The sequence below is a fragment of the Mastigoproctus giganteus genome, chromosome 10 (assembly GCF_048544385.1).
Source record: "Mastigoproctus giganteus isolate SK-2022 chromosome 10, ASM4854438v1, whole genome shotgun sequence".
NCBI lineage: Eukaryota > Metazoa > Arthropoda > Arachnida > Uropygi > Thelyphonidae > Mastigoproctus > Mastigoproctus giganteus.
In genome coordinates this window covers 112,879,805-112,898,006 of record NC_143584.1, presented here as the reverse complement: position 1 = coordinate 112,898,006, position 18,202 = coordinate 112,879,805, and the positions used below count along the sequence as shown (strand labels likewise).

Here is an 18,202-nt window from a genome sequence, read left to right as displayed (position 1 = left end):
TACTTGGATCTTAGAAAGGCTTTTGATACTCTTGCACATGGAAGACTGCTGCACAAATTGGAGCAGTGTGGCTTTGGAGGCAAATTGCTGCTATGGATAAAGGGGTGGTTGAGTGGGAGAAGACAGAGAGTGGTAATCAATGGACACTGCTCATCGTGGACTAATGTTATTAGTGGAGTCCCTCAGGGCTCAGTGTTGGGTCCATTATTGTTTTCTGTATTCATAAATGATATTGATGATGGTATATCAAGCAAAGTTTGCAGACGATACAAAGGTAGGCAGGGTTGTTAAGGACACTACTGACACTATGCTGCTGCAACAGGATCTGGAAAGGTTGAGCAGATGGGCTGAGAGGTGGCAAATGAAGTTTAACATTGACAAATATAAAGTACTACATATGGGAAACAGCAAACCCAGAGCAACATATCAACTCTGTGGTACTACACTGACAGTGGTAGAGAATGAAAAGGACCTGGGGCTAATTGTGCAGGCAGATATGAAGTTCTCTGAGCAGTGCAGATAGGCTGCAAGAGTAGCTCATGGTGTCTTATCAATGATATACAGGAATTTTTCTAGCAGGGATAAGGAGGTGATTATTCCCTTGTATAAGGCAATGGTCAGGCCACACCTTGAGTACTGTATACAGGTCTGGAGGCCTCATTTCAAGAAGGATGTAGAGCTGCTGGAACGAGTACAGAGAAGGGCAACAAGGTTAGTGAATGGAACGAAAGGTTGCTCTTACGAAGAAAGGCTTAGGTTTTGCAAATTACAGTGTCTGGAGACTAGGCACCAGCGAGGTTATCTGATAGAGGTGTACAAAGCCTTGAATGGTTTGAGCATGCTCAATGCTGATGGGATACTGCCTCTTGCTCAGAATAATCACCTGAGAGGGCATAAATTCAAATTTTGGAAAGACAGATGTAGGATAGATGTGCGGAAATTTGCCTTTAGCCAGCCGGTAGTTAGTTGGTGGAACAGACTTCCATCCCTTGTTGTGGAAGTTGATTGCCTAAATAAATTTAAGGCTCAGCTGGACAGGTATTTTGAACGAACGGAGGGGTGAAGTGGAAGGGTGTGTTTTTTTTTTTTTTTTTTTTTTTTTTGGCGGATGCTGCATAAGCTTGCTTTCTTGCATCATATGCCTCTACTAATGCTAATATAGAAGCTTTAGCCCAAGGACATGAAGACAAAGATTTAAAGCCCTCCTGCAGAAAAGGAAAATGGCTTTTTAAAATTCAAAACAACTCTTAGAAAATATATAGACTGAGAACTGAGAGAAAAATTTCAGAACTTGTAGTCAAAAATGGTAGACTGGATTCCTTCTTTGTCCAAGTTCTTAGAAGAAGACTAATATCAATGTTCTTCTGTGCATTGTGAAAGTCATTTCTCTTTAATAAACTTCTTTATTAAAGAAGGTTTACACTGGTGTAAAACCTAAAAGAAGAATTTCTGGTAGCGAAATATCAAATTTATGGTACTGTTACTTTTATGGGGTTGGGAGGGGGATATATCAAATACTGAAAAGGGAGGGGGATATATCAAATACTGTAACGAGAAAAGGGCAAGTTTGGGCTTTGGTACTTCAGCATCTTGAATTTTTCCCAGCCATGATGTCATGATATGGGGGAGTCAGTCAACTTTGGGGTTCGAGCCCGTCGCCACCAAATACGGAAGATGCAGAAAGGTCAGGGTATGACCACCGCATATCCCGGAGCAATATGACCTTAGTTGCTAATGCTCCTAAAAACCAAATAAACAACAACAACAGTCAACTTTGCCTGGAGGATGCAAGGCTTTTTGAATAGAATTTTTTTTTAACATAGCATATACCTGCCCATAAGAGAAACTGTTTTTACAGGAATGATATACGTACATTTAAATAGAAGAGGTGCAAGAATATTTGCTGATTCTATTGAGGCAGTGCTAGATAGTAGGAAAACTATTAGTTTTTTGTGGGAAGATACACTGACTAATAGTTTAATGACAGCTAGAGGTGAAGTTGTTTATTGCAGTGCTTCTACTGGGATGTGGAGCAGTAGAAAGCAAAATGTGGGAGATTACAGATCATGTTGGGGACTCTCGTGGGACAAACAAATGTATGGGCTGTATGGTTACTGAGAGCACAATCAGGCAGGCTTTTACTTGCATTATACACTAATGCTAGGATCATAGTAAATAAATTTGATGCATTTGAAGTGTTGTTTAAGTCATGAAATGCAGATATTATAAGGATATCAGAAATGTGGTGCCATTCTGACATAAGGGATACAGAATTTAAATAGGGCGAGTATGTGTACAGAAAAGATATGTATATGTAGCTTTTCCGGAAATTCTTAGGTGCTAAGGATTCCCTGAAACCATATGTCTCTGTTGAGCATCTCTCCAGGCAGTATGTCATATTGGTTTGTGTGTTTAGCAACATGTTTTGTTGTGTTGTATACTGGCCTCTTAGCAACTGCCTAAAAATGTCACCTGAAAAATTTGCCTGCTGGCTCCTGTCCCTGCATCTTGTATAAAAAATTAAAACTTGGTTTTAGGGCCTCCAACCACAAGCCCTGAGTTGGGCTTGTGGTTGGAGGCCCTAAAAAAAAACCCATTAAATAAAAAATAAAATCATATTGGATGTAATATGATTTTAAGATGATACAGAATGAGCCTAGTGCAGGTCTTCTATTTCTAAAATTTTCTGTAAAAATAGCACAAATTGTTTCTCTGTTAATGTGAAGTTGTTCTTCCATCATATGAAGAATCATTTGACAGTCAGGTGAAATCAGTATACAAATGCTTGTTTCTGAGGTTTGAAGCATTTTTGTATGTTTGTGGTGCATGTCATCCTCCAGATTATAGCCAACATGAAATCTTTCAAACCAGTGAAAAACATGAGTAAGATGAGTAAGATTGTTACTACATGCTTGTTTTACTAATTCATAATTTCATTCTCACTTTTTCCCCAATTTGAAACAAATGTTTGCTCTTTGTTCCATCATTTAATACAAGGTAATACCTTGAACAATGCAACGTGCACACAGGTGTAGGTGTTTTGCACATCAAAAATGACTGTGTGCAAAACACCTACAATACTCAAATATCCTTCTTAGAGGGAAACAGTCATATAGACAGCTGCCACAGTATACTGCATTGTTGTCCTACTTGCTTGTAATGGATTCAGTCCTGTATCAATATCTACGCATTCCTCTTGACAAGTAATAGCACCAATTAAATTGATAATCTTCATAATTAGACTTAAATGTGTTTTTATCCTTAAATTTTTCCACTAATTTAGAAGAACTACAAAAAGCCAATATATAATTTACTGCTTAATGACTGATTCCAAAGTTTTTGAAATTAATGGTTATATGAAATTTAAGCCACTAATTAGTGGCTTAAATTTCTACTTGTCTGTGTGAAGGGTATTATTAATGTTAATCCATTTTGAGTGTCTATACCTGCCTTTAAGCAACATGGTGTCTATATCTAAGTGACTATTATTTGTATGATTTTAGCTTTGCAGCCCACAGATGAGTGCCTAAGTCAATGTTTCTTAACCTCTGTGCCACGGAATATGGAAAAAATATGTAAATGAAAAAAATTTAGATGTGTTTCTTTTGACTGCCAAAATAAATTATACTAAAATAATTAATTTAATAATTGAAACATAAGAGCTGCTAAAAACAAAAATTGAGCATTACTTCCCATCCCTTGATACCAAAAAATATTTGTGGATAAGAGACCCATTTGCAACAAGAAACCTTCCAACATTAGAACTCAGTCTGCAAGAGGAGGAAGAATTACTTGGGATCCGTAGTGACCAGTTGCTGGAAATTTACTTTAATAACACTAATGTTAGCAAACTTTGGATCAAAATTCAAAATGAATTTCCACAAATTTCAGAAATGGCAATTAGAATTGTATTGCTGTTTTCCACTTCCTGCTTATGTGAAAGTAGGTGGAAGATTAGCTGAGAGTAAGCCTATCCACAGTAAATCCTCATATTAAAAAACTGTGCACTCCCATCAAACCCAACCATCTCATCTCACTGATTAAAATGTTACAATTGTATTTTTGATTGTTTTTATATAATTATGTTAATTTTTTACATATTTTCTTTTAAATTCCATGTATGTTCAAAAAAATTTCTTTTAAATTTCATCTAATTCATGTAACTTAAAACAAGAGATATTAAAAACATTTAAAACAAATAATAAGTGTATTATTAAATATACCTAACAGAAATAACTTTCCGTCTGTGAATATATAAGTATAGTAGTGATTGTAGTTTGCCGCAAAATTTTAGTGTCTTTAAAAGTGTGCCGCAGCAACAAAAAGGTTGAGAAACACTGGCCTAAGTTACATTTTGGCCCACTTGTGGTTAGAAGTTGGACAGCCTTGTCTTAAAGTGATATTTCTGCATTTTTGTCCCTTAAATATTTTATTACATAGATTTTGAACTTGAATAATCTAAATTTTTAATTTCTTTAAGTATATGTAAATTTATTGTTAGAAAAATTGTGCTTTAACATTTTTTCAAGACATGCAATGATATAGCCCTAAAAGGTAAGTTCTTTGCCTCTTAACTGTTTGGTATCTAAATATAATAAAGTGAGAATGAGTGGCATAATTTTTTTTTAAAGTGATTAATGTAAAAGTTTAATTAAAATTTCAGAGAATGAGGTGGGAAAGCTGTGTGCTCATTTAAATTACCTATGTATAAGTTAGCGCTAAGCATGTTTACATGTTGCAAATGTCAAGAAAGCAAAACTATCTATATAAATAATACAAAATAAAATTTTATCCACTTCATTTGTCCAGTCCTTCAAATTTATTCAAATTATATACTTCCACAATGCTAGGCGGTAGTTGATTCCAACAATCAGTCTCTGGCTGAAGGCAAATTTCTATGCATCTATTCCAAAACCAGCCTTTTTCAATTTAAAATTATGCCCCATTATGTATCATCTCAGAAAAGGAAAGAGGTTACCAGCAATTAGTTTGCTTAACCCTTTTAAAACTTTAAACACCAGTTTGCAATCAGTAGCTAGTACTCCTCAGTATGGTACATTTAGATCTCTGCTATGATCAAGTGATATTTTCTCTTAAATCCAAAATCAAAACCTAAAGACAGATTTCATTATAAAAATCCATAAATAGTAAAGGGTCTTTTGTTAAATTTTAACCAGCATGTCATATCCTTCTCAAGTTCAGTTAACTTTAGTTAGATCACCATGCAAATGCGTAGTTTCTGTATTCTTCCATTTACCGAACTCCAGTCTTTTTTGGTAAGAATATCTTCTTGTTGCTCTTTTTACCCATTCAAACAGATCTGTATCCTTTCTGAAATAAGGTTTCCAAAGCCTTATGCAGTATCCTGGATGTGGCTAAACTTTATGGTTTAGGTTTAACTTTATGCAGCATTCCAGTTGAGGATCACTTTATACAGTAGCATAATCACTTTGTTCCTTAGCATTCATGTGGTAGATGACTTTCATCAACCGGTGTAATACCACCACTTTGCTTATTGGAGGCTTGAAGTGGTGAAACCCATGTTTAATCTCTAGAGCAAAGTTTCCGGCATCCCCCTCCCCCCATACTTCTCCTTCAACCCATGCACGGTACTAAGTACTATAGGTTTTGATACCTTTCGTGTTTGGGGTTTTCATAAAAAAAAAAAAAAAAAAAAAGTATGTTACCGACAGAACTCCAAGAGTTGTTCTAACACCTTGTCTGTGCTGCTGAGAGAACTTATGTCAGATTGTACAATTATTCCTTTTTGCTTATCAGCTACCTTGAGTTTAGTGCTCCTCAGATGAATGTTATTCTGGGATTATGACTAGCCAAATGCTGCACTTATCTGTATTTATCTATGTTAAACCTCAATTGTCATATATATATATATATATATATTTTAGCTTATCTGCCTAGTTTTTCTAGATCTCTTGATCTTCTTAAAATATCATAATCTGATTAATATCATTAATCCCCTCACCCATTTCACCTTTATATCATATGCAAACTTATAACTTCTGTTGAAACTACATTCTGTCTACTCTCACTGAAACACCTCTTTATAATAATAATAACTTTCCCTAATGCCACATTGCTCCAATGTATTATATCAATTGTTTATGTGAAATAATATCAATAGCTTTGCTGAAACCTAATTCCATGACGTCAAAATTATTCTATGCATCCAAATCCTTTGTGACAACCCTCCTAGTAGCAAATCAGATTTGCTATGTGTAATCCTCTTTAAGCAAATCCACATGTAGATGCACAGTTATTCAATTTGTCAGCAACATATACAAGGTCATTAACAGTCTGTAGTTATCTACTTCATTCTTTGGACAAACTCTTTGAAGAGGAGAGACATTTGCAAATTTCTAGTCTATAGGAACTACCTCTGAATCCAAGGATGCTCTCAATATTATAGCTAAAGGTTTAACTACCTCTTTTACTGCTCCTTTTAATATAATTGGTTTTATTCCATCAGCCTCAGAAACTCTGTCATAAATACATCACAAAACTGCCTTACCCTTGATAGTAGTTCTTTCTATGATTAAATACCACATCAATGTAGTATGATCACTACCACATAGTCGCTCCATTAGTTGAAGATTCTTAATACAAGATTAATCACTGCTGATGATCAGACTTTTAACTGCACCAGTTTCTCTTCCAACTTTCTTTCATTTATCATAAAGTCAGTTAACCCCCAATCAACATTTACATGTACATCTGTTATTATAGTTGCAAAATATTTATTCAGTTTGTTAGCAACCTGTGTAGGATCATCAATAGTTATGCTGTTTCTATAGAGTGGACATGTGTGATTAATCCCTTTCCTTCCAGCATTAACATAAGAAAAGAATTCCTTGTTACTTTCATTTTCACTCCTTGCCAAAGCTTTCTGATAATCTGCCTTAGCATACTTAACACCCTGAGCCACTTGATCACAGAATAATTTCTACTTCCTGTAGGATTTTCCCCCTGACAATTTATAATTGACCATGCATTTTCCTTTTATGTCACTAAACTCATCAATTCATCTGTCATCGTGCCTCCGTAGCCAGGTGGGAAGGAGCAGCGGTGCGTAGCACACGCTTCTTGATTAGACTGGGGTTCAAGCCCGTCACCACCAAATACGGAGGATGCGGAAAGGTCAGGAAATGACCACCGCATCTCCCGGAGCAATATGGCCTTAGTTGCTAATGCTCCTAAAAACCAAATAACAAACAAACAAACAAACAATCATCTGTCATCCATTTTGATCTAAATTTTGAATAGTATACTCTTTGTTAATGTAAAAAAGCTTAATGGCTTTTGTGATTACTTCCTGGAACACTTTCCCATTTGGCATTAGCATTTTTTTTTTAACATCATTAGTTAGTCCACTGAAAAGAGTTTAAAAAATGTGACTCCTTTTAATCACAATATGAGTCCTAGAGCAATCACAATTTTCCCATTTCTAAAAATGTAACAATCCAGTCCTACCTCGAACTTGCCAAATCCTTTACCTTAACTACCCTGAGAGAAAACTTATTCTAGAGATCAACATCACGTTGCCCAAAGGTGAACTTCATGAGATGTAATGTCCTACTGTTCTACTACTTCCCAAAATTTTATATTTGTATCCCCTTATTCTTGTTTCACTTGTCAACATGAAAATATCTTCCTCATTCATCTTATGCCTTTAAGGGTCTTAAACAACTCTATCAAGTTGTCTCTAAGGTTGCCCAATCGCTGCTGTCCATATCTTTTAAGACATTCCTCACAGAGCCAATCCTTAGCACTCCCATCCAATCTAGATTGTTGTTCTTTGAACCTACCCTAGAAGTTCTGTGCCCTTTTTTTTAAATGAGGCCAGCAGATCTAAGTAGCTGAATACTCCAAATTGAGGTCTTTCCATTCTTTATAAAGAGGAATCGTAATGACACCCTTCTCCTGGATTTCAAAAATCATATTGATTATTGATAGTACACCCTGAGGCCTTCCTAGCTGCTTACACTACAGAGAAAACTGCATATCTGCATGTATTGTAACTCCTAAACCTTTCTCAGCCTGAGAAACCTTTAATTCACATACCCTAATTGAATTTCTTTGATTTTGCCTTTGGATTTCTTTTCCACCAAATATAAAACTACATTTAGCCACGTTAAACATCAGATGCCAATTTTCACCCCATATGTGTAACTGATCTGATTCATTATGGAGCAGCATAGCTTGTTCTGATTGTTAATCATCCTACCCACCTTTAAATAATAGCAAACTTTAACTTTATGAATGGGTGAGAGATTTGGACATCTTCAATCCAAAGGAATCACCCCAAGTCTAATGGTGACTTCCTGTGTAACATATGAGTAGCAATTCCTTCCTGCATTCTTTAATAAAACTTGGTGCACCCCATCTACCAGTTTTGCCATATTCTCTTTCAGCATCGGTGCTTTTTCTGAATAGATATATTGAGATGCTTCTGAGACATCATATTACTAATCTTACTGCAGTATGATTCTGTTTCCTACCGTGTTCAAATGTGCTTCAATTGTAAAAATGGATACAAAAGTGGATCAATATACAGACGACCCCCACTTTATACGATTCTGATCAACATGTTTTTTGAATTAGCATGGTTTATAAATTGTTAAGTTATAAGTTATAAGTGTTACCAAAATTGATTTAACATGGATTAAAATTCACTTAACACGGTTGTTTTCCAGATAGTTGCTCAATAATTGCTTAGAAATTATTCAAATGATACATGCAAACTTTGGTTGCCATGGAAACCTCTGCACTGGTTTCCATGGCAACAGAACAAGTGAATGCATTTGCTTTCTGTGAGTGTCAATCCACCACTGTATCAGTGACCTGCCTGCTGTTGTATACCACATGTTAATTCCCTGCTATGTTATTATTGCAAGCATTTTTATATTAAAAATTAATTATTCTCAACCCTTAACTATGGATAAAAGGAAAAATGAAATACAGAGTGCATGTACTAAAAAGAAGCAAAAAGTTCTTTTTAAAACTTGAGAACAAAAACTTGAAATAATTAAAAGATTCAAACGTGGTGATAAGAAGGCCGAAATCGGCTCTGCTTTAGGAATGAATGCTGCAACAGTGCGAACAGTTTTTGCAACAAGCTAATGAATATAAGAACAAAGGTCAAGTGGCATCAACTTCAAAGGCTGTGCAGTCCACTAGAAATCGAAATGATAAAATTATTGAAATGGAGCGATTCTTGTCAATTTGAGAAGATGCAATCAAAAACGAATCCATCTTAGCACTTATAGCATTAAATGAATGCTTTAAGCCTATTCTCCATGTTGAAAGAAGACAACAAATCATAAGGTGGGAAAGGTTTTGTTGGTAGTTCAGGCTGGTTTCATTGTTTTAAAAAAAGAACTTGATTGCATAGTGTTAGAATTCAAGGTGAGCTTGCAAGCGCAGATGTGGATGAAACAGCATTATTCTGGAAATGAATGCTTTCCAAAAAACTTTTCTTACCAAAAGAAGAAAAATCTGTACCTGGTTATAAATCGTCAAAAGATCAAATAACAATTTTAATGGTGGTAATGCTGAAGGAGATATCAAACTAAAACCCATGGAGATAAACCATACTCAAAATCCTAGGGCACTCAGAGGGTACAGCCAGCAAGCACCTAGTCATTTGGCATGCCAGTAAGACACCATGGGTGACTAAGCCTCTTTTTGAAGACTGGTTCAACACTTGTTTCTGTCTATCGGTCAAGAAGTATTGTGAAGAAAATAATCTTAGTTTTATAGCTCTATTCCTTTTGGATAATGCCCCTGGCCATCTCACGTTGTAGGTGACTTATGTGAAAATGTGATGATAATATTTTTACCATAGAATATGACATTAATTTTACAGTTTATGGATCAAGGAATCATTGCAACTTTTAAGGCCTATTGCCTGAAAAGAACTTTTGAACAGGCAATTCAAGTCACTACGGGTAACAAGTTAACAAGCCAATTACACCAGTGGAGTTCTGGAAAAATCATAACATTAAAAATGCAATTGAAAATATTCGTAAGTCGTGGCATCAAGTGATATCAAGCAACATGAAAGCTGTGTGGCAAAATCTTCTGCCTCATTGTACAAACAATTTCATAGGCTTTAGTCGGCAAGTAACTTCTGTTGAAGAAATAGAGAACATCAGGCAAGAACTGGGCTTTAAGGAAGTAGACACTACAAATGTTCGGGAGTTATTAGACTCATATTCCAAAGAACTGAGCGATAATGACCTCCTTAATATCAATCAGCAACATACTTATGAAGGCAGTGACTGCAACGAGGACGAAAATGCACCAACAAAGAAAATCACTTTAAAGGAATTCCAAGAATTGTTTTGCATTGCTAAAATTTTAAAACAACAATTTATGGATTTCGACCCTAACCTTGATCACAGCATGCAAGTCTGCTGAAACATAGACAATGGTTTGAGCTGCTATGGTGAGATGTATACAGAGAAAAGGAAACAAAAGCATGTGAAACTACTGTGGATAAATATTTTTTACGGAAGTAAATTACATATATGAACTACATAATAAACTGAATTGTTTCAAACATCTTTGTTCTCTTTTATATAGTTATATTAGCAGTAAAAACAGCTATTTTAAAAAATTTAGTAAAGATTTTGAAAGCCCTTTGGATAAATTACAGTATTTTACATTGGTTATTATATTCAATTAACACATTTTCACTTAACACTTCATGGGATACATTAACCATGTAAAGCAGGGGAATCCCTTGTACAATGGCAATGGTATTCATTTGCCTCCACCTCACTACATAAAAAGGAACCTTGATAGTATCCATTTTGCTGTCATAGGAAGCTGGCACTTGGATATGGCTGCTTTTTGTGTTTCCATCTTAACATGGCATTGACTTGGAGTACATTGTGTCTACTTCTGACTTTCATGTTAAGCTGTTTTTGGCTTCCTCAGTAGGGAGGGAATGGGGAGGAAGGAAAAAAATGCAGCATTATTAAAGGAAAGCTACATAGTGGACATTTAAACGGTTAGATTTAAAAATCAGTTGTAGAGATGATATTAAATAGATATATTCATGTTTCCTCATGAATATAAAATGGTTTCCAAATCCATAGTTTATAACAAACAAACTTTCCATTACATTAGTTCGTTAAAATTAAATCATAATTGCTCTCTTCCTGAGCTATCTGTCTTATGAAACGTTGATAAAAATAAGAAATAAGTTAGTTAATGAAACACACTGCAGGCGCCTCCGTAGCCAGGTGGGAAGGAGCAGCAGTGCACCGCAGCACACGCTTCTTGATTAGACCAAGGTTCGAGCCCGTCACCACCAAATACGGAGGATGCAGAAAGGTCAGGGAATGACCACTGCATATTCACAGAGTAATATGGCCTTAATTGCTAATGTCCCTAAAAACCAAATAACAAACATAACAAACAAACAAACACTGCATACATTAACTAACTTATTTCTTATATTAATATACATTAACTTATTTCTTATTTAAAATAGTAATTCATGATTTATAACAAAAAAAAGAGCAAAAAGCAACAACTTTTATGTACAAACAGAGAATTTCATTTCTACACATCCACTGCATTGCACATTCATTCTACCAACTAGTTATATGGCAACAAACATTGTAGATATCCGCTCTAAAACTGACGTTGTAGAGCGGATATCATCTTTTAAGGGCACAAAAGGTGATATAGTTGTACACGTTGGCACTAATGATATTAAGAGTAGGAGACTGGCAGAATTACTTAACAAGTACAGGTCACTGTTGAAAAAAAGCTGTGAATTAGGGTTGAATTTGAAAGTGTCTGCAATTCTGCCCAGACACAATAGGAAGGAGTATATGATGAGAGCCTCGTTGATCAATTTGGCCCTAGGGTAGAATTTTTTTCAGCCTGGTCTGTACTTGTTAACAGGAGAGACTGCTTCTACAGGGATGGGATACACTTAAATAGAAAGGGTTTGTTTGCCGATGCTATCGAGGCAGTATTAGGTGGGTCGGAAAACTGCTAGATTGGGGGGGGAGATACAAGGACTAATAGATTAACAGTAGCCACTGGCAGAGGTGAAAGTGATTCTTGCACTGCTTCTAATGGAATGAGCAGCAGCTTGGAAAATAAGATGCAGGATATTTCAGAGACTGCTGGGAGACACTGGGGTACAAATAAACACATGGGTTGTGTTAGGATAGCTAAGAAAAAGAACAGGTGCATGTATACTTGCGTGTACACCAATGCTAGGAGTTTGGTAAATAAATTTGATGAATTTGAGGTATTGCTCAAAGCATCAAAGGTGGATATTGTTGGGATATCAGAGACGTGGTGTCACACAGATATAAGGAATGCAGAACTTGAATTTGGGGAGAACAACGTCTACAGAAAGGATAGACAGGATAGGAAGAGAGGAGGGGTTATGCTATTAGTTAAGAAACACATAAAATCCAAGGAATTGAAGCCAGTCGACATCGCTGGATAGTGCAGTGTTGAGTCAGTTTGGTGTGACATAAGCATTGGGAGATCAAAATTGAGAGTAGGAGTGTGCTATAGGCCTAATGACTCTGATGAGTATAAGAAACTGTACAGGGAAATAGAGTGGGCCAGTAAATCAGAGAGTCTTATAATGGGGGATTTTAATTTCCCAGATATTGACTGGAATTTGTGGGTTGGTCACTCACACACTAGCAAGGCTTTTGTGGATTTATTGGATGATTGTTTTCTACATCAGCATGTTCGGGAGGCAACTAGAGGGAGCAATACTCTTGATTTGATTATCAGTAGTGATTCTTCGTGCATTAAGAATCTGCAGATACAGGAACCACTAGGTGGCAGTGATCACAGTGTGCTAAAGTGGGATTTACTCAATGAGGTAACTACCATCAGGGGTAAAGGGAAGGGTTATTGCTTTCGTAAAGGAGACTATGATGGTCTGAGACAGTATTTAAATTCTATACAGTGGGACCAACTGATGATGTTACCAACAGCAAACTCAAAATGGCAAGCATTCAAAGAACTTATCTTGGAAGCTACTAGGCTTTACATACCAACTAAGAAATATTGTTCAAGATTCAGGCCTAAATGGATATCAGATGAACTGATGAGACATATGGCAGAGAAGAAAAATGCATGGGATACATATAAATTAACATTTGACACAAAAGCCTATGATAGATATAAGTTGATCTGTAACCAAGTTACGAAGGAGGTTAGGCAGGAGAAGGCAGATTACAAGAAATCTTTGCCAAGGGATGCAAAGAAAAACAGCAAGGAGTTCTTTACTTATGTAAACTCTAGAAGGAAGGGAATGAATCAGATTGGTCCACTTGATATCGATGGTTCAACTGTTGATGATGTTAGCTACCTGCTCAGGTAGCTAACAAACTAAATCAATATTTTGCCTCTACATTCACACAAGAGGAGTTCTTCAAGAAGGAGAATGCCATAGATGAAGTAAACACTGGCAGTGAGCTAGATGATCTTGTAATAATTGAGAGTAAAGTGGAGGAGAAATTGTTGAAGATAAATACAAGAAAGGCACCTGGGGTGGATGGGATCTATCCAGTTATATTAAAGGAGGCAGTAAAGGAAGTAAGCAATCCATTAGCCATAATTATGAGAGCTTCCTTGGACTCAGGGGAGGTAGCCACAGACTGGAGATGTGCAAATGTGACCCTAGTTCACAAAGGAGGATCAAAGGCTGACACAAATAATTATAGACCTGTGAGTTTAACTTCTATTCCAGGAAAATTAATGGAAGCACTGGTTAAAGAAGCACTGCAGGATCATCTTGACAAGAATGCAGTTATAGCTCAGACACAGCATGGTTTTGTTAAGGGAAGGTCTTGCCTGACCAATTTGATTGGATACTATGATGTAGTCACAAAAGAATTGGATGCAGGGAATAACTTTGATATTATATATTTGGATCTTAGAAAGGCTTTTGATACTGTTGCACATGGAAGACTCCTGCACAAATTGGAGCAGTGTGGCATTGGTGGCAATATAGCAGTCTTCCATGTGCAATGATACTGTTGCACATGGAGGACTGCTGCACAAATTGGAGCAGTGTGGCATTGGTGGCAAATTGTTGCTATGGATAAAGGGATGGTTGAGTGGCAGAAGACAGAGAGTGGTAATTAATGGACACTGCTCATTGTGGACTAATTATTAGTGCAGTCCCTCAGGGTTCAGTGTTGGGTCCATTGTTATTTTCTGTATTTATAAATAATATTGATGATGGTATATCAAGCTTAATGTCCAAGTTTGCAGACAATACAAAGGTTGGCAGGGTTGTTAAGGACGCTACTGATGCTATGCTGCCCCAACAGGATCTGGAAAGGTTGAGCAGATGGACTGAGAGGCGGCAAATGAAGTTTAACATTGACAAATAAAAAGTACTACATATGGGAAACAGCAACCCCAGAGCAACGTATCAACTCTGTGGCACTACACTGACAGTGGTAGAGAATGAAAAGGACCTGGGGGTAATTGTGCAGGCAGATATGAAGTTCTCTGAGCAGTGCAGACTGGCTGCAAGAGTAGCCCATGGTGTCTTATCAATGATATACAGAAATTTTTCTAGCAGGGATAGGGAGGTGATTATTCCCTTGTATAAGGCAATGGTCAGGCCACACCTTGGCCTCCTGAAATGAGGCCTCCAGACCTGTATACAGGTCTGGAGGCCTCATTTCAAGAAGGATGTAGAGCTGCTGGAACGAGTACAGAGAAGGGCAACAAGGTTAGTGAACGGAACGAAGGGTTGCTCTTACGAAGAAAGGCTTAAGTTTTGCAAATTACAGTGTCTGGAGACTAGGCACCGGCGAGGTGATCTGATAGAGGTGTACAAAGCCTTGAATGGTTTGAGCATGCTCAATGCTGATGGGATATTGCCTCTTGCTCAGAATAATCACCTGTGAGGGCATAAATTCAAATTGAGGAAAGACAAATGTAGGATAGATGTGCGGAAATTTGCCTTTAGCCAGCAGGTAGTTAGTTGGTGGAATAGACTGCCATCCCTTGTTGTGGAAGTTGATAGCCTAAATAAATTTAAGGCTCAGTTGGACAGGTATTTTGAACGAATGGAGGGGTGAAGTGGAATGGTTTTTTTTTTTTTTTTTTGGCTGATGCTGCATAAGCTTTCTTTCTTGCATCATGTGCCTCTACTAATGCTAAAAAAAACATATCCAATGCTTCAGCTACAACATATGGTATATGGATAACCTAAGTTATACGTATGACAAAAATGAGAATTGTTGGATTTCTATTGACTTGATTTCATTTAAATTTGGACTGGCTCAACATATCTTCTGAAAGCGCCAAATATAAAATTTCGTCAAAATCCATTCACTGGAGTTGAGTTATTACATGCTGATGGATGGACAAAGAAATAATGCTCAGATTTCTGTTGGACCAATTTTAATGAAATTTGAGATTGGCTCTATAAATATTCTTGAAAAGCCCAAATCTAAAATATAAAAATCCATCCACTGGAAGTTGAGTTATTAGATGAGGATGGAAAAATAATAATTGTTACCAGATTTTTATTGGTCTGATTTGAATGAAATTTGGAATATCTTGACACATCTTTTTTTAAAAGGTCCAAATATGAAATTTCTTGAAAATCTGCCCACTGTGAGGTGTTGTATGCAGACATGCAAAGACAATAGGCACATTATGTATCATATCTGCTAATGTGCCTAATAACATAAGGAAAGCCATAGTGTAGTATTTTTTTTTTTTTTAGGAAAACTCCAAACACGAGAGGTATTAGAACCTATAGTACTTAGTACCTTGGCGCCTCTATAGCCAGGTGGGAAGGAGCAGAGTTGCATAGCACACGCTTCTTGATTAGACCGAGGTTCGAGCCCGTTACCACCAAATATGGAGGATGCGGAAAGGTCAGTGAATGACCACCGCATATCCCGGAGCAATATGGCCTTAGTTGCTAATGCTCCTATAATATAAAATAAAACCAAATAACTTAGTACTGTTCTTGGGTTGGAGGTTGAGAAGATGAAAGAAGTTATTTGTTGACATTAGACTTGAACTTCTGTAGACTAATGAAGGAAGGAAAGACATACGAAGGAAGGTTGTTCCAGAAAACGGCAGTTGAATGACTAAATGAGGAAGATGAAAAGTTGGTTCTGAGTTTGAACTTGACAGTAAATGGATGTTGGCTGGTGTCGGCACGTGTTCTGACTGTTTTGAATGAGAGAGTGGGAATAATGGAAGCCAATTCAGAAGAACAGTGCCCATGGAACTATCTGTAGAAAAGGCATGCAGCAGAAGCAGTATGTCTATGAGACAGCGAGTGAAAAGATTCTGTTAGAGGGGAGTCATTAATTAACCTAATTGCCCTCTTCTAAATGGAATCTAGAAGGCTGAGAGAGGTTTTGTGGGCACCGCCCCAGATGTGGGAACAATATTCCATGGTAGGGTGGATTTGCGATTTGTACAGAATGAACAGCTGTTTGGAAGAAAAGTAATGCCGAAAGCGAAAGAGAAAATCAAGTTTTTTAGATGCAGAGGAAGCAATATTTGTAATGTGCTTGTGTCAAGAGAGATTAGAAGTCAGGGTAATCCCCAAGAGAGATATATCATTTTGCTAGAAATTGAAGTGTCACCAAAGATAAGCATAGGAGCAGAAGAATCCTTTTTGCAAGATATAAGACAAGACTGAGTTTTAGAGGGATTGAAATCAACTAAGTTGTCTTTGCCCCACTGGAGAATTACCTGGAGATGGGCATTGAAGGAATTGGTAGCAGATATTCAAAAAGTTGAAGCTGATTGAGCAGGGTAAGGTTTCTCAAAATGGAATGTGGAATGCAATGTGGTATCATTGGCAAAACTATGGATAGGATTTCCCGTCAATGGAAGAAGGTCATAAATATACAAGAGGAAAAGAGTTGGGAAAAGAACTGAACCTTGGGGCACACCAGCATTAGTGAAGAAGTTAGAAGACATAGAGCCATCTACCATCATTCTCAGTGAGCGATCAGGGAGAAAACTGGATAACCAATTACAAAACACAGTTGGCAAACCATAGATGGAAGTTTGTTTAGTTCTTTTCCATTGAATTTGTCCATAAGTGGGTAACATAAGCTAGAATATCACCAGTGGATCGACACTGACGGAATCCATACTTGTGATAGTTGATCAGACGGAAGGTTTCTAGGTAGTTTAAGAGTTGGCGGTTAATTGATTTCTCCATTACTTTAGAAAGAGTAGAAGTAATTGCAATGGGATGATAATTGGATGGGAAGGATTTGTTACCCTTTTTAGGAACTGGCTGGATATGAGCAAATTTCCAAGCAGAAGGAAAAATACCTTTGGAATAAGAAAGTGAAAAAATGTGACAAAGAACAGGAGTAAGTTCAGGAGCACAGGTTTTGAGAACAAGTGCAGAAATACCATCAGGACCTGGAGATTTGTTAGCATCAAGATTCATCAAAATCCTTCTGACATCATTTTTACGGAGGACCACAGGAAGCATTGAATGGAGTGTGCTAGGAATGGTGGGAGGTGTTTTACCAAGATCATTAATACATGAGTTGGAAGAAAAATGTGATGCAAGCAGGTCAGCTTTAACCTTGGCTGAAGTGACAACAGAACCATCTCGTTTTGATAGAGGTGGGAGCAGAGATGGGCAAAAGTTGCGGCCAATAGCTTTGGCAAGAGACCAGAATGCTTGGCTGCCATTAGTGCAAGAAACAAGTTTTCTACTCTTAGCCTGTTCAAAATCTAGTTTGGACTGATTAATAACTGCTTTACAATTGTTGCGAACTTTGGTGTAGGCAGAAAATGAAACTGAAGAATTGGAAACAAGCCAATTACGATATGCAACATTCTTCTCTTAAACAGCCTTAGCACATTTATTGTGAAACCAAGGTTTAGATAAAGGATGAGATTTTAAAGTGGGGTGTGGAATAAAAGGATTCCATTCCTACAAGAATAATTTCACTGACACGATCTGAGCAAACGTTGACATCAGAAGTTTTGAAACAGTGATCCAGCCAAGGAAAAGAAGAAAAGAAATCTTGCAGGTCATCCCATTTTGCATTCTTGTAATGCCAATCAAAACAAGGTTGGGAATAGCCATGAGATAAAGGCTTCATTGGAGAAGAGACAATCACCAAGTTGTGATATGAGGTGCCTAAAGGATCACTGACTTCGATCGTGTATTTAG

At 37.0% G+C, this 18,202-nt stretch overlaps 1 protein-coding gene across 7 annotated transcripts in view; it reads left to right on the top strand.

Annotated features, from left to right (window-relative positions):
* Positions 1-18,202, top strand: part of LOC150079226 (lisH domain-containing protein ARMC9-like) — a 446,058-nt gene that overhangs the window by 110,981 nt on the left and 316,875 nt on the right. For all 7 annotated transcript variants that reach the window (XM_090383948.1, XM_090383946.1, XM_090383947.1 and 4 more), the window contains exon 7: positions 4,530-4,554. In XM_090383948.1, the coding sequence (XP_090240074.1) occupies positions 4,530-4,554 (25 nt within the window). The remainder of the gene's footprint in view (positions 1-4,529; positions 4,555-18,202) is intronic.